Source organism: Diplotaxodon limnothrissa, linkage group LG12 (assembly GCF_057381915.1).
Source record: "Diplotaxodon limnothrissa isolate DT_005_m linkage group LG12, D_limnothrissa_male_GT1.1, whole genome shotgun sequence".
NCBI lineage: Eukaryota > Metazoa > Chordata > Actinopteri > Cichliformes > Cichlidae > Diplotaxodon > Diplotaxodon limnothrissa.
The window spans coordinates 35,803,135-35,818,969 of NC_140607.1; the positions used below are offsets into that span (position 1 = coordinate 35,803,135).

Below are 15,835 nucleotides of genomic sequence, written 5' to 3' on the forward strand. Positions count from 1 at the left end.
GCTTGCAAAGCAGCTTGCAGCCGAGCAGGAACTATAAACAGGCTTAAGAAGCTTAATTAGTGCAACTTACATATTCAGCATATCTGCGAAGCTGATTGTGGGCTGCACACTACGCTCAGTGGATGATAAACATGTGCTTTTACGAGTTGTCTTACTGCTTCTCAACATTTTGGAAGGACAACATCCATCCATCCATTTCTAACGACCATCTAATGGTGGATTTCTCCAGAACACTGTAAAACTGAAAACACAGTTATGGGGGATCCAATCCCACTCACCATAAATAAATGAAACACATTATCCGCTGATTACCATTGAAATCTTCACAGACGCCAGGTATTTACTGGAGGTCTTATGTAAAACTTGAAACAGGTGCAGCGGCATCACGTTCGTTTACATTAAATTAGCTTTCAGACACAGTAAACTATACAATATGATAAGTGTCAGTTAATTTTCATCCTCAGATGCAGCTCGATGCCAGTCTCACTTTACTGTTTGGCTTCTTTTAATCCACATCTGTCCTGAAATCAAGTTTGTGAGCCTTTCATGAAGTTGTCTGCCAGCTTCAGCATCACCTGAGTGCAGTGAGTCTACCCTGAGCTCCAAAAAACCTCAATATGTGTTTTCTTTGTTTGAGAAGTTTCAGCTCAACTTCACAATCAGACTTATTTTTGTGATGATTTATTGATCCACGACAGAGTTCCCCCCCTCCAGGAGAACAAAGAGCAGGATTAGCTATAGAGAGCACACAGAGTTGGTGGATGAGTCAATATCGCCTGAGGGCATTTCAACAAAGACAATTCCTGCTGTCGGGGAGGTTTTGAAACTAGACCTCTTGCTCACTGTGTCATGCCGCTGTCTAAATAAAAACAGATATGACACACTTCTCGGATGTCTAGAAAAGATAGACATCATGGATATACGTTAACATAAGCAATAAATTATGCATTTGATTATAAGGTTCATATTTATAGAAATTACCTGCACAGTACAGGCGTTTATGGGTCAAATTCTACAAGTAATTTTACATTATTTTCAGCTGAGGAGGCACAACTATGCTTTCTCACATACATTAATAAAACCACACTACATATAATATTAAATACTATAGCTACACTGTAAAAAAATACATATAAAAATGTGGTACAGCGTGTCATTTATAAAGTGTGAAATGCATTGTGGGAGAAAGAACTAAAAATGGTGGGAAAAGTTAAAGAGAAAGCAGAAGAAAATGCATAATCTGGTACTATTGGGGTGAGGGGTACTTGGATCTCAGAGAGTTAAACAGTCACATTACTTCAGTATCAGGTTTATTTTAGGAAGTTTAGAGGTTTTTCTTAGGCTTTAATCACAACAAACACACACACACACACACACACACACCTGGCTATTTACTGCAGGGGATAATCAGCATATCAGTGGCATAAACACTGTGGCAGTAGGTGGTAATGCTTTACAAGAGTGCACACAGGTGTGCGATGCTGAATGTGGGTCTCTGTCTTTGAAGACCATCTGTGGCTCCTCTGCCTGCCGCCTGCTTGATCCAAATCACATTATTTTAGTGTGGCAGCAGAAGGCAAAGAATCACAGATCAGGAAGAGAAAACACACAAGTCAGTACGGCAGGCTGTTAGCTCACAGCCCACATCATCCACGAGATTATCAAACTCTCAGGCTGAACATCAAGGTCTCTCAAGGACATTCATACCCAGAAACAGCACGCTTTTCAAAATAAAACCGATCAAAGGTACCTGTTTGGAATCATGGCTAATATCCCCAGATGTCTAACGTTCTTTGATCTGCAGCTGCACTCCAGGTTGTAAATTTCCCATTTTTTCTTGGATAATACACAAATCTAATTAGTTTTTTTCCATGTGAGATTTGTGTTGCCTCATTAGGTAGACAGACAATCTAATCTCTTTCAGACAGGTGCAAAGAAAATGACATGCTCATGGAAGTTTCATTGCTTTTGACCTCTGGGAGTAAAGAAATTAGATAAGTACAGAGAAGGTGAAATACTGAGAAAACACCTGAGAGGACGAACTAAACAAACGGGTTTTAAAGTAGGTTAGAGACAGACCTCCATAGTCAGGATCTACTCATTAATCTGCTCATTAAACTGACTCATTGTCTCTGGGGGTAAGTGGGCTGTTATTTAGTTCTGGAAATGAAATCAATAACATTAAACTGCAATTTCCAAATAACCAGCATAAATAAAGACATTTGAGGTTTGATACCTGAAAAGTGGACTGCTCTAATAGGCTGCATTAACTAACTGCATTAACTGCATTAACACACTGACAGGGTTTTCCCACAAACAGATTTTTCGAACCCACCATTCGGGTGTTAGCCAGTAATAAAACAGCATTAATTTTACAGCAGGAAGTTTTGTTTTCACATCCTTCACTGAAGCACATTAAACATTTCTCCTGGTCAAATGCACAGAGCAATGGATACATTTCTGTCTGTCTGTTAATTAAAATTAGCAGTTAATTATTATGATGCAAAATAAGTGACTGCACAAACATTCACCCGCTTCGAGTCACATCCAATCATCACTGAGCCTTTATGGATAGGGCTCAGATGGGCTTGCACGTCTGGACAGCACAATCTGACTAGACTCGTCTTTTCAAAACTGCTGAAGCTCTGTGAGGTTTCAGGTCTGGGCTTTGACTCGGCCACCTTGAAACATTCATTTTTGACCTTAAAGCATTTTTGTGTAGCGTTTGCTGTTCATTTTATGTCACTGTTCTCGTGCAAGTTAAATCTCTTCTCTGAGACTGACTCAGATTGTCTGGCAGGATCTTCTATGATGTTGCTTCATTATTTCTCCCTGTATACTTATAAGCCTTTCAGGATCTGCTGTAAAGAATAAGCCCACAGCATGATCCTGCCACCACCATGCGCCGTTTTTGTGTTGACGTGCAGCGTAAAATACAACATCGAGACCCATCAAAGTGAAGAAACTTCTTAGACTTGTGACCTCGGAGTGTCCCACATGCCCATGGGGGAATTGTAGTTGAGATTAAATATGAGATATGAGCTTTCTTTTTGTCACTCTCTGCTAAGGTTTACACTGACTGTATGCAGAATAGGGCTGGACCATATCATACCATTCACAGTAATACCGCTATAATGTTCAGCAACGATAAGGAAATGAAATATCGCGATAGAATATGGGCGCAGTGCCTTTGTTTACATACGCACATGGCGGCGACAGAGAATGAGAAGGGCGAAAGCGTAACGTTGAATGAAACGGATGAACCAGTATTGGTTTGTAAAAATGCTGCAACTTCAGTGGTGTGGAACTGGTTTAGCTTTCGTCTGTCAGATACACAACAAAGCACTATTTTTGGTAGCGCATGCTAGCGGCCGTCGTTATTACCGTGTTGTTTGGAAAATACGACACACTTAAAATCAATCCTTTGATTTTTCTGAAAGTCGTCAGTACCCCTTATAATCCCGTGTGCCTGATGTATGAATTCTGGTTGTGTTTACTGACCTCGAAATGATTTTATGTGCACGGCGCTCGGAAATCTGTCAAATGTTTTAGTTGATGCTTGATGGATTGTCGGAGCATTACGGCTATCGTAGGCAGGAGCCTCGCGGAGTGATACGTACTGTGCTTCAACATAATATTACCGTATTGTGTGTGTATAACCTCTTTTTAAGGTTTGTGGATATTATACATGGTTATGATGAGGATATGTCGGCCAGTTTCCACTGGAAATGCCTTTTGGTTAAACTGTCAGCGAGGAATTTGCATTTGCACTGTTAAATGTTTATATAACTTTAATGCACATAAAAAAACAGCTGCTTGTTTAAGTGAAAATACATTGATTTTTTTTTTTTGCACTAATAAAGTTGTGGAGTCGTAAAGTATTTTGTCTAGTGTCAATTATATCGTCAGTTATATCGTTATCGCAAATTTTCAAATGTATACCATGATAAATATTTTTGGTCATATCGCCCTGCTCTAATGCAGAATCTCTCCTATTTCGGCTGCTGAAGGTTTTAACTCCTTTAGAGGTGTCTTGGTGTCCCCAGCTTGTCTCCTTCTGGGCAGATTTACACATGCGCCATTCTCCTTTCGTTTCATAATGACAGATATAACTGAACTCCAGGCGGTCCTCCGTGACTCTGAAACGTTTTTTTTCTCCATCCCTTGACTTTCACTTTTCAGTAACCTTTTCTCTGAGTTGCCTGGAGTGTTCTTTTGTCTTAATGATGTAACTGTAGCCATGAATAACTAATGATTTTCAAGGCGATCTCCACATCAGTAATTGTAGCAACAACTGGTTGAGCCTTGGTTGAATTCTGCCGGGTGCCATATGGACGCTCATCCAACACGAAGGTAAACAGAACATATGAAGTAGAGCTGTGCACACAGTGGAACCATAGACTTGATATAAAACTTGGTCGTAGCCACCGGGATGGCATCTTGGTCATTTCAAACCAGACGTGATCATCAGTGTTGGACATGACTGAGAATCTGAGGGATAAATAACTCACAGGTTCATTATACGGGCCACCAAGCACCAAGTAAAATCCTTTAACTTTACACACAAATACACACTGTTCACCTGTTTAGTGTGTTTTACACTGACATGTTTGCAGGAAGGAGACTTTGGCAGCTGCTTATTAATGAAAGTCTATAGGGACTCTTTAGACAGGACTCTGCACGTCGAGGTGATTTCTCTTACAATCAATCAATCAATCAATCAATCAAGGCTTTATTCGCCACGTGCAGGTTGCCCTGCAGTGAAATAGGACCTCCCCCAGACATCACATGGGGATACAGGTCGGAGATCGGTAGCGTTACAGAAAAAAAACACTGAAATATACACTACAATGGGAAAGTACAAGAGACCTCTACTCATGCTGGGGTCCTGGGAGGACAGCATGAGAACAAGAGTAATATCAGGTGAACGGGCACAAAATGCCCACATTTTGATGGATAAATTGCATATATAGAGGGAAAGGTCTGGCCATGAGACAATATGAAAGCCATTTTTTCTTCAAATAATCTCCAGGCTTACAAAAATGAGAACACTCAATGTTTTACAAAACTTACAGTGACTGTGGCACTAAGCCCAAAGCTTTGTGACCCGTTTAAAGTTTGAATGATGCCTCTGCAATAAGGTATGGCCGAGAGCTAGGGCTCCAGAGGAGGCCGGGTTTTTCACTCTTGGAAATGAGTTTATTTATTCCAGTGAAGTTTTCCGAGGTACTTTTTTTGTAAATCTCAGAAAAAAGTGATGAAAAAAATGATGAATTGCTATAAAAAGTCATCGCCAGATTTAGGTGCATGTTGTGATATAACTTTTGCGGCAGTCCTCTCAAGGTTTCCAGACTAGTTTAATGCAGAAAATATTACAGAAGACAACGTATACACTGTGCATCAATTCCTTTTTATAGTCACACCCAAGTACAACAAGACAAAATCCTTAATTTCTTTCTCTAACACTTACATTGAAAATCATCCCACATGTATTGGGGTGATTTCTTTTTTCGTCCCCAGGCTGTACTTGGAAACATAGTCTCAGCTTTTAACTGACTGCCAGTCTTTTTGTTTCTATAGCTGAGACCTTAAAGATTTACCACAACATGCCAACGTCCCATATGTGACAGCCAGTCACGTCATGCCTCAGATTTTAACACAAAACTTCTTATTTTGTCGCAGAGTCATTATTTATTTTGACTTTTTGTGACGTAAGACTTGGTCTTTCTCCTCAGGTCTAAAGAAAATGAGTAAACTAAATAAAATAAGGATGTTTCTTATGCCTTTAAGGGGTTGAATATTCAGTCTTGTTCCCCATGCCAATACGGCATGCATCAGACGAACAACTTTGCTACAACAAAAGAACAAAACAGTTTTGTCAACAACATTTTTTATCCCCAGCCACAGTATTCACAAGGACAGATGCAGAAAAAGTGCATAATCCGAGACCTTTAAAGGACTTTGAGCCCGGGGGCCTGAGATGGACCGTAAACAAGCTTTTGGCCACAATCCACAAAAACAGAAATAAATGTTTTTCCACAGATGAAGTCGGAGTCATCCATAAAACATTGGCAAGCTGCCCGCCAGGATGGTCATGCTGTTGTGATGACAATGGCATTGTTGTCTGTCATATTTCCATAATTCCTCTGGGTGAGCGGTGCACAGGGTGAGCTGATGGGCTTGTTAAACAACGAGTGAAAGTCAGCGAATGAAGACTGAATTCTCATCAGCAACCTTTTGTTATTTGATCTCAGTGACGCGTCCAGTAAAAGCGATGGAGCTCTTGGTAAAAGTAAACATGTAAACAGAAAGAAATCAGGGTGTAATCGCCGAATATGGACTTGAAGCACAATTTGAAAATAAAGTAAATAATTGTACTTCTGCAAACTTAACTCAGCAGCTCGCATCTGCTTCCAGAGCTGGATGGTGAGCAAAAAACCCCCAAAAAACAAAACTAATTCCCTTCCATTTGAGCCGAGGAACAGAAGAGCCCGAGGGTCTTTCAAAGGCTAAAAGTGTTCTCCCCGAGACAGTAATTGAAAGCCAAGAGTCCTGCTTCCTATTCAGCTGAGCCCCAGCAAAGCTCAGAGCTCAGGCTCCATCAGGAGAAAGCCCATCCATCAGAGGGTCATTATCAGCCTGATTAGTCCCCTGCTTTACTGCCCCGTAATCCAACTTTCAGGAAAGCCTATTGTCCCTGAGACGCCCTGGCATCGACAGCTACTGTTGCTGCCCGGATGGCGAGCCTGGAAGGACAAAGCACTCCACACAGTGCCACGCTCCAAAATTAAAAGATTCATCGGCCCGAGTTTGTTAAAATCCAGGCAGAGCTAATAATCACTCAAGGCTTTATCTTTGGGCGCTGAAGGAGCAGTCAAGGTTCATGAAGTCTTTATTGAGAGCTTTATCTCTGGATTTAGGCTTTTATTGCCTTTGATCGTTTCTACTTTCCATTTTCTCTGGTGCATCACTACTTTTGATTTTGTGATTTACAAAAAACCTTCCTCAACTCGATGCCTTCAGTGTTTAGCTTTAGGTGAAGCCATGTCTCGTATATTGTTGTAGAAATTTAATATGTAGAGAAATCCTGTGAGGCATCAGTAAACTACACACAGCACGATCATGTTTACCAACCTAACTGTTTGATTCAATATGTCACGAAAAGGTCAAAGAAAGCGATTTTGGTTGGAGGCGTACACTTTAACGCGTTTTATAATACTGCATTCAATAATACTCGCCGTGTACGCTGTAAGGCTAAAAGAAATGCTGCACTATCTCAGAAAACCACCGTTAATAATGACATTAATTGAACTGCTTGGTTGCTTGCACACTGTGAGCCAGCTTGCAAAGAAAAGGAGATATACACATGACTGTCCTGCACTGCTGTCTGCCACTGTTTTATTACAGCACTGTGCAAAAGCCTTGAGCCACACCCAATTTCTTTATGTTTTTCTAGGAAAATGGGAAACAAATGCAGCAATTTATTGAAACGTGTGCAAATAGAAATAGAAATACATTATAGGGTAAAAACAGGGTTTTGTACAATTTCAACAAGCCTGAAAGCCAATATTTGGTGTGACCACCTTTATTCTAAATGCTGTCATTTCTTAAGGTCGTCTTCAGCTATGTTTTCGGGATCATTTTCATGCTAAAAAATGAAACCAATTAGCCAATAATATGCTTTCCTTTACTGCGTGGTGGATAAAAATCTGTACTTTTCTGCATTAATAATTCAATTTTAACGAGCTCTTCAACACTACTGGCTGAAATTTAGCCCTAAACCATCACCGAGCCTCCACCACGGCTGTAGTTCTCGGTGTTATGCCTCTCTCTTGCTCTTCTCTGTATATATTGCCAACGATCTGAACCAAAAATGTATCGCTCCATCAGACCCGCTGCCACTGGTTTTCAGTCCAGTTCTTGTGTAATTTGCCACACCTCTGTCTTTTCTGTTAGTTTCCCTTCTTAAGAACGGCTTCTCGACAGCCACTTTTCCACTGAGACCCTTTTTGATTCAGTTCATCCCTTGACTTAGGCGTCTGTTTTATGCTTGAATGATTTATGGGTCATTTATTAAGTGCTTCAACAAACAAACAAACACATAAATTCCCCTGAAAATGGTCATGTGCAAGGACTGGACTGCAAATTGGTTCAGAAAGCCTGGAGCTTTATTGCTCAAGAGAACGTTAAAGGAAAGTATGGCTCATTGGACACAAACTCTAATATAAAGGATGGATTTTGCAAAAAAAATGTTATCCAAAGTGTTAGCATAACCACTCCTTGATAACCAACCTGGGCAACGTCACCAGCAAAATACTGTAAATAAAGAAAAAGCAAAACAATTTCTACATAATGAGAAATAGAAATTCTGAAAATTTCTGCTTTTAAGTTCATCAACTTGGAAAATGAAGTCCGTAACTTTTAAGGCTCAGAATTTAGTTATAACATATAAAACTTCCTCGTACAACTGTACAAGACATGATAAATAAGGCCTTTCTTTCTTTAAAAATGACTGTGGTATCTGGTACTCTTCTCACATTCCTCTACTGTCTTTACTATGGTAATGTACTCATGTAGATCAAACAGAGAGGAAGTGGGGACAACAATGCAGCCGAGACTCGTCCAAAAGCTGTAGACATAAATCACAGACATTCGTTCAGCTTTCGGTCACACTCTCCTGCTCTTCCTCATGCATGACAGAATGCAGCATCAGGACATTTTACAGTAAATGGAGACTGGTATGTGTGAGTGTGATGGATGATATTGATTTACAGAAGAGGAGAAAGCAGAGGAGTTGAGCCTGAAGCGTACCATCTGTACAAAGCCAGACAAACAGAGCTGCCCACCTAAAATCAAACTGTGGTGACTGTGTGAGCTGGAAAAAGTCTTCTATGCTACACAAAATGACGTGGGATGTTTGTCTTGTTGTTTAAATTATTTTGTTAAAGATATGACACATAGTGTGCACTTTCTAAAAATCTTTTTTTTAGAGCCCGACTATTTCGACACAGGAAGGTGAAGTTATCAAGTAACAACAACAAACTCGGCTAGTCTCCAGATCTGAAAGGTATGGAAGCTCGTTTCCGCTCACTTGTTACACGAACTCAGTAAACACTTTTCTCAAGAGATTATGAGCTCAGTCACTGGTTGCATATCTTAGTTATTACAACATAGTGTTCATTTTGTAAATGATGGCCCCTGTTTTCCCCTCTGTGGTAAAGAAAACATGTCCTTGGCCCAAACAATCTTCAGAAGCCAAAGGTTAGATGTGTTTGGACCTCAGAAAGTTTATAATACACAACTTCAAGCTTCAATAAAATGTAAACAGTTGGGTTATAAAAACATTTAACACTCTGACCAGTTGATATAAAGGAGAAATCAGCCATAGTGAGCTTTTTTTTGTACCATGCTGTAAAAGATGTTTATTTCTGCTGTAAAACCAGGCATCACTTTCCAAAATAATATCCTCACTCTCAAGTTTAAGACTGCGTACAATAAATGGAGTGCAGACACATGCAGAGATGCACACATTAATATCGCTGACTTTCATCTGTCTAGATGTCTCAGGCATTGGAAGCTTGTCCCCCTTGCGTGCCTGTGCTAATGCTTAGTAATTCAGATGCCAAACCTGTCTCAGGCGAGACACTCCGCTCCCCTTTCGGTCACAATGGTCAGGGCTTTTTGCAAGATAATTGCATCCTTGTCATAAAAAACCCCTCACCAGGAGCGATGAAAGAGCAGGACTCACGGCTGAGATTTTAGAGGCCTGACCTGCTCTTTCTGTAACGGTGGTTAAGCATGTGGGGGTCAGACTGCGCCTGCAGGTAACGGCTTTTTAGAGCACACTGTGTGGACAGGTCGAGTGAAATCAGGGTGATAAATGCTAAATTTTGGGTAGCTTAAAATGGTTCAAATAGAGGGAAGGGACGTTAACTCTTTGGATGTAATCCCTCTCAATGGGGAACTTAAGAGAAGGTCTCCTTTTTCTCACAAAAGCAGGGTAGCAGGTCGATGGGGTGGGCACGGAGTGGAATTTTCCTCAGCTTAAGTTGGGAAAAAACATGCCAGTAATTAAAATAATTTAAGCTGCATGATCATCCTTCAAGTGTGGCGATTCCATAATTTTTTGTGCCTCTGTTGTTGTTTACTTTGTGTTCCCTATGTTACTGTTTTCTTCAGTATCTTCGTGTATGACTCTTTTGGACTTTTACTCAGTCTTCTTTCTGAAGTCTCAGAATTACAGCGATGAAATGACCTTTAAAGACAAACGTTTGACCTCCTCGTCCTCCTTGTTTGCAAGCTCCAGTAAATGATTCTACAAATTACCTCCGAGTCTTGTAAAGTATTCCTCGTGCACTGAGGAAATCAAATCTGCACAGCACCACTCTGAGCTCTACGATGAGTCAAATTATCTGTTGTAGGACTCCTTTGTCACGGTTTGGAGTTTCTGTTTAAATACTTCCTGTTTTATTTTGAAATCTCGTTCATACGCCTCAGTAAATTCTACTTCCAGCATTGTTTTGTTTCCTGTGTTTTGTACAGTCAGTATGATTGGTAGACACACCTCTCCATGTGTTTGTCTTGTCTTCTGTGTGTTTCGAAGTGATCTCTTTGTGCCTCTCTTTGACTTTTTGGGCTTTGCTTCCTTTGCTTTGGGTGTCTGTGCTGGTTTTCTATATATGCACGACCCCTGTCCAGGTTAAAGACCACATGCTAGATTTTTACTTTGCATCCTGTACCTCACATTCAGGTCCTCTCATCCTTGCTTTTCCTTGGACTCAGTAATTTTGGCTTTGAGGTCATTTTCAAGCTGCAAGATGAAACTGGAAGCAATGAGAAGTCTCACTGTTGGTATTGCAATGAAAATACCCCCCCTCCCCAAAAAAAATTCACAGTGCTACATGTTGTTATAGTTTTGATTAAACATCTTTCTCTAACGAGGTTTTTAAATTCTAAACTGCTGAATTAGAGACAGAAATCATTCTTTGAGCTTACACGTAAGGCTTGATGTGACTTCAATCTTAAACCGATTAATAGGCATTTTTCTTTGGATTTTACGCTTCCGAACATAAAAGCTTCTCCTGCTGCCAGAGGACAAGTGAGAGTACGTTTCCACTAAGAGAAACTGAACTGTAAAATGGGTGGAAATGCAAATGAAATTCTGTTTACACTGCTGATATCTCAACTCCCATAGCAATTTTGATTTTATAAAGCAAATTTTGGAATAGATTTATCCACTGATATGGCTTCTACGCCACGAATATTAACTATAAAAGAATCATTTGAGTGTGGGTGCTGTAGATAATGTCTTTTTTTCCACAGCTGCTGAAGCGTATTTGCATTTAAATTCAATTTTATTGCACATTACAAACATTTCTGTGTGTGTGAAGTCTCACTTTTAGTCACATTCTGTGTGATTTTTGGGGGATTTGACTCATTTCCTGAGATGATACGAGAGGATTAAAAAGAAAAAAAAATCAATTGCTCTGGTTTCTCTCGAAGCTACAGTTGGTGGTGAGGTGCTGATACTTCGAGGTGCAGCACACTGATGTGACTCAGCTGTGTACCGTCCAGGAAAGAACTTCATCCAGTAATAACAGATGATCAATGCTGCAGTTTTTACTCTGCAGAGACGTTTGAAGTGAGCCACTGAGCAGCAGGACAGCTTTAGATTAAAACCAGAGAGCCTTTAAAACATCTCTCTTTGAATCTAAAAGTATGTCAGTGGTGCTTTTTAATTATTACTTCCTGTTTAAATTTTGAAAGCAACCATGTCGTGCATCAAGTCGTGTGCTAAAGTTGGACGTAGAGATTACAGCACCTCCCAGCAGCTCAGAGTGCTGTAACGTTTAAGAAACACACAGATTGTATAAAATCAGCAAATATGACTTAAAGTTAAAGAAATTTAGGGGGGGAAATAAATTAACACACAATAATATATAATAAAACATGTTTTAACTGCCATTAGCTGCACTCGAGGAAGAGCAAACATTGGATGGAAGTCAGTAATGTGGATATCTGGTGGAAAAGCAGCGCTTTGAGCAGCTGCTTAAAAGCTTTAACATGCAAGAAAAAATGCTTCAGTCTTATAGTGTGCAGCTGTCACTGTCTACTATGGTATGTAATTACTATTGCACTATATTGCTGCTGCTGGCACCTTGTGGTGATAGAGTCACACTTTAAACGGAAAAGTGTGTCATCAGTTACATTGTTTGCACTGATAAATAACCTCCTGCGAGCTACAATCACCAACAAAACACTGTTGTTTTCTACATCATAATAAATATCATTATTGAAAATTTCCAGGGGTCCAGGTGGTGGGACAGCATCCTACGTTGAGACCTGTCTTATCCCAGTCACGTCCTCCAAATCTTCAGAGGCCACACGTCTTAATGCTTGACTTCAGGTATTTTAAAGTCTTGTTGTCACAGGTGTGTAAAATCAGGCACCTAGCCATGGAGCCGGCCTTTACAAGCATTTGTGAAAAAATGTGTCGTTTTCTAAAGAGCTCAGTGAAGTTAAGCGTGGTATTGTAATAGCTAAACTTTTTAAATTTTATTTCATAAATTACAGCAAAAAAAAAAACAAAACAAACAAGAACACAGCAGAGCATACTTTAGGGTGTGACCAGCATGCAGTGCTCACTGGTTTCTCAGCCAAGCTCCTGATGTCTGTTTTTAATAGGGGGTCACAAAGAGGCTTCATCCCATGGGTGCTGTCATGCTGGCTATGTGCACGCCTTTATCTTTCTATATACAAACTAATGAATTATGCTGAACTATGCAGACTAATCTTATTAATTTAATATTTTTAAATCTATATATAAATGTCAAACATCAGGCATGAAGCATTAATCCTTCCCCTCGTTCCATCCTACCTTGTGGTGTATTTGGACTCTGAGCAGAATATTCTTGTAGCTGTGGCCGTCGTTGACCTGCAGCACCGCCCCGTCCTCTGCCCCCTCCGAGCCGTCGTGGATGTACTGAATCTGTTCCCGTGACAGCTCCTCCAGCTTGAATCGGCTGAGAGCGCGGTCGCTGTGGAGACGGGTCAGCCGGCCATAGCGGGGCGGCTCAAGCACCATGACCAGAACATCGGCTGCGTTGTCAGGGTCGTCGACCTGCAGGACCGACTTGGTGATGGTTGCCAGGCTGCCACGGCCCTCCACGGTAAGAGGAGAGAAGGTCACGACTCTCGGGGGCTGGGAAGGATTTTAAAAAACAGGAGGAACAGCTTTGAATATAACCTGACAGCTGTGAAGGACAGAGGTAGATTTGATTTAGGAAACATACAGCTTAGATACATTTTAACACTTCTAAAGGCTGATAGCAGAGGGGGATACAGCAGTTTACCCCAAACACACTCAAATCATCACATGATGTATTTTCTCCCAGAGAACTGGGACACGGGGGCTGTGCTGACGCCAAGGGAAATGAAGAAATGAAGGTAAGGCGGAGATGAAGCTGGGCGCCTCATTAAGCTGCACTCAGCCATACCTGGAGCCTCACCACAGATGGCAAAATGCTTCATCTTGCTAATAAAGCCATTTTAGGAGCACCAGCAGGACTGGGAGGCCTCGCGTTGTAAACAAGAGCATAACTTTATCCATATTCTTCTTTACACTTTTAAAATGAACCGTTCTTCTTAAAAAAATAAAATCTATCTAGACTAGATGTCAAACCTCCACCTCAAAATAAAGCATATGTAAAAAAAACAACCTGCCATTGTTCTTCCTCTTTAGATGTAAGAAGTAAGGACAACTGGAGAGTGTTCACCTGATCCAACGGGGATATACACTCTTTACCACATGCACTTAAATGCTTTTCCAAACTACAGAAAGTATTACTTAAGTTTAGTGAGAAATCTACTCATAAACAGATGGTGAACAGCCTGAGATCACCCTCGGTGGACTAGCTCAGGTTCCACACGTACAACCCTGGTCTCGATATTTTTGACTGTAGAGATCTCTTCCTTCTCTTGGCTATGAGGAAATACACAACACTAGCTTTGTGCAGCTCAAAGCACTTAAAAATAGATCTGAACTGCACTCAGCAGGAATCCCAGCAGGAATCATGACTGGTTACTCAAAAACCCCACAAACCTTGTTTGGAGAGTAGGAACTATTTTCTTTCTGCTTAACCACACCCGACCCCATAACTAAGCATCACAAGTAAGAAAAGGGCTCTTTCTTGTTAATACACGATAATTTTCTTTTATTTGTTTTCTGTGGATGAATCAATAGAACAGACTTCTCGTGTGATTGAGGGTTAGTTCCCTCTTTCTTCCATAGGAATGTTTGGGTCCAATGTGAAATCCGATCATCTTTTGCATCTCACTTAAGATGTTTAATCACAACTTGGTCCTGCAGGAAGTTTCTTCCTGTTAAAAGGGTGTTTTTCCTTTCCACTGTCTCCAAGTGCTTGCTCATAGGGTGCCGTCTAACTGTTGAGGTTTTCTCTGTATTACTGTAGGATGTAGAGCTGACTGTTGTTGTGAAACGTAATAAAAATGAAACTGAACTCCTCACATTTCTGTTTCCATAGGGGAAAATAAACCTAAACCTGTACTTAAAAAAGGAATCACAGATGCATGTTTTAATTTCCTGTGTTTAAGTATGTGACAAGGAAAACAACACAGCCAGGATGGTAAAATCTGGAAGCAAAACGGCTTGGCTAAAGTTCATTTTAATGCAATTTCTCCACAAAACATTTGTTAGCAGAGCAGCTTGGCAGGGACGAGGTACAGGTAGAGATGCATAGGCTGTCCCTGCGGAGATGCCAGTCTGCTGTGGCCTTAAATCAAACCGTTGTCAGGTACCGAGCTCTGAGCCGCTCAGCCTGACACAGGGCTTGTGTCCAATTTGTAGTGTTTGCCGGTGGTTGGCCGAGCTCCAGCTTTTTGGCATTACAGCAGCAACTTGAGCAAAGGGCAATGCATGAAACAAGCTGGCGCCAGAGAGAAGGATGACTTGTGGGAAAGTCATGCCCACACACTCCCTCTGTGTGTCTTTAAACCAAAGTGACCCCTGGTTGAAATTTCTAGACAGAGAACTGAAACAAAGCACAAAAACACAGGAGGCGCACGCAGTTATCTGCAGCCCCCTGCAAGGGGGCCATGTGCTGACAAATTTTTAGATGTCAGAGGAGTTATCTCCAAGAGACAGACAACTTATTCCTCAGGCGCACACCTTAATCCCGTGTCGTCATTTCTGCAATTCTCACAGGGGAAACAAAAGGTTTTGTGCTGGTGGGGGCTGAAATTGTGTATGTGTGTGTTATTATTTTTTAATCGTGCTAAGACATGCTAACGCATGAAAGGCAACCGGTAAAATCTCCTCCCTGAGGCAAACGAAAGCAAACATAGGCGCGCTGAGGTGGGAGGGCTAACCTTTCATCCTGCCCTTACAGGTGAAGTGAGGTTCATTTTTGGCAGAGCTGTCATCACCCACGAGGCCCTTGGGGCTCTGCTGTACTTCAAGAAGATGGGAGAGGCTTTTTGTGTGGTTGTTTTTGAGTTTATTTCTCGTTTGTTCTTAATTTGTTTTGTTTTTCCTGCTGGATGGTGTTCATGGGGAACAAAGTGGAAGAATTTCCAAAGCCAATTTCCACCCTGTGTCTGCCTTATCTGCAGCTTTTCTTTAGTGCTTTTGATGTGTCAAACCATCACAGCACAGACCACTGAACTGCAGTCTACCTGGACGTATGATTAAAAAATGACCGTTTCACAGATTGCCTATAGTTTTGGCTCGGTTATATTTGGTCTTTTTACTGAATTTCAACAGAAAATAAAGGCAGACGGCTTATTGGTATTGACTGACAGCTAAGCGCGCTGCACA

The 15,835-nt window shown here is 41.0% G+C and overlaps 1 protein-coding gene across 1 annotated transcript in view; it reads right to left on the reverse strand.

Annotated features, from left to right (window-relative positions):
- fras1 (Fraser extracellular matrix complex subunit 1) overlaps positions 1 to 15,835 on the reverse strand; it is a 302,138-nt gene that overhangs the window by 75,130 nt on the left and 211,173 nt on the right. Inside the window, exon 28 of the mRNA XM_085367553.1 lies at positions 12,878 to 13,201. Within this exon, the coding sequence (XP_085223679.1) occupies positions 12,878 to 13,201 (324 nt within the window). The remainder of the gene's footprint in view (positions 1 to 12,877; positions 13,202 to 15,835) is intronic.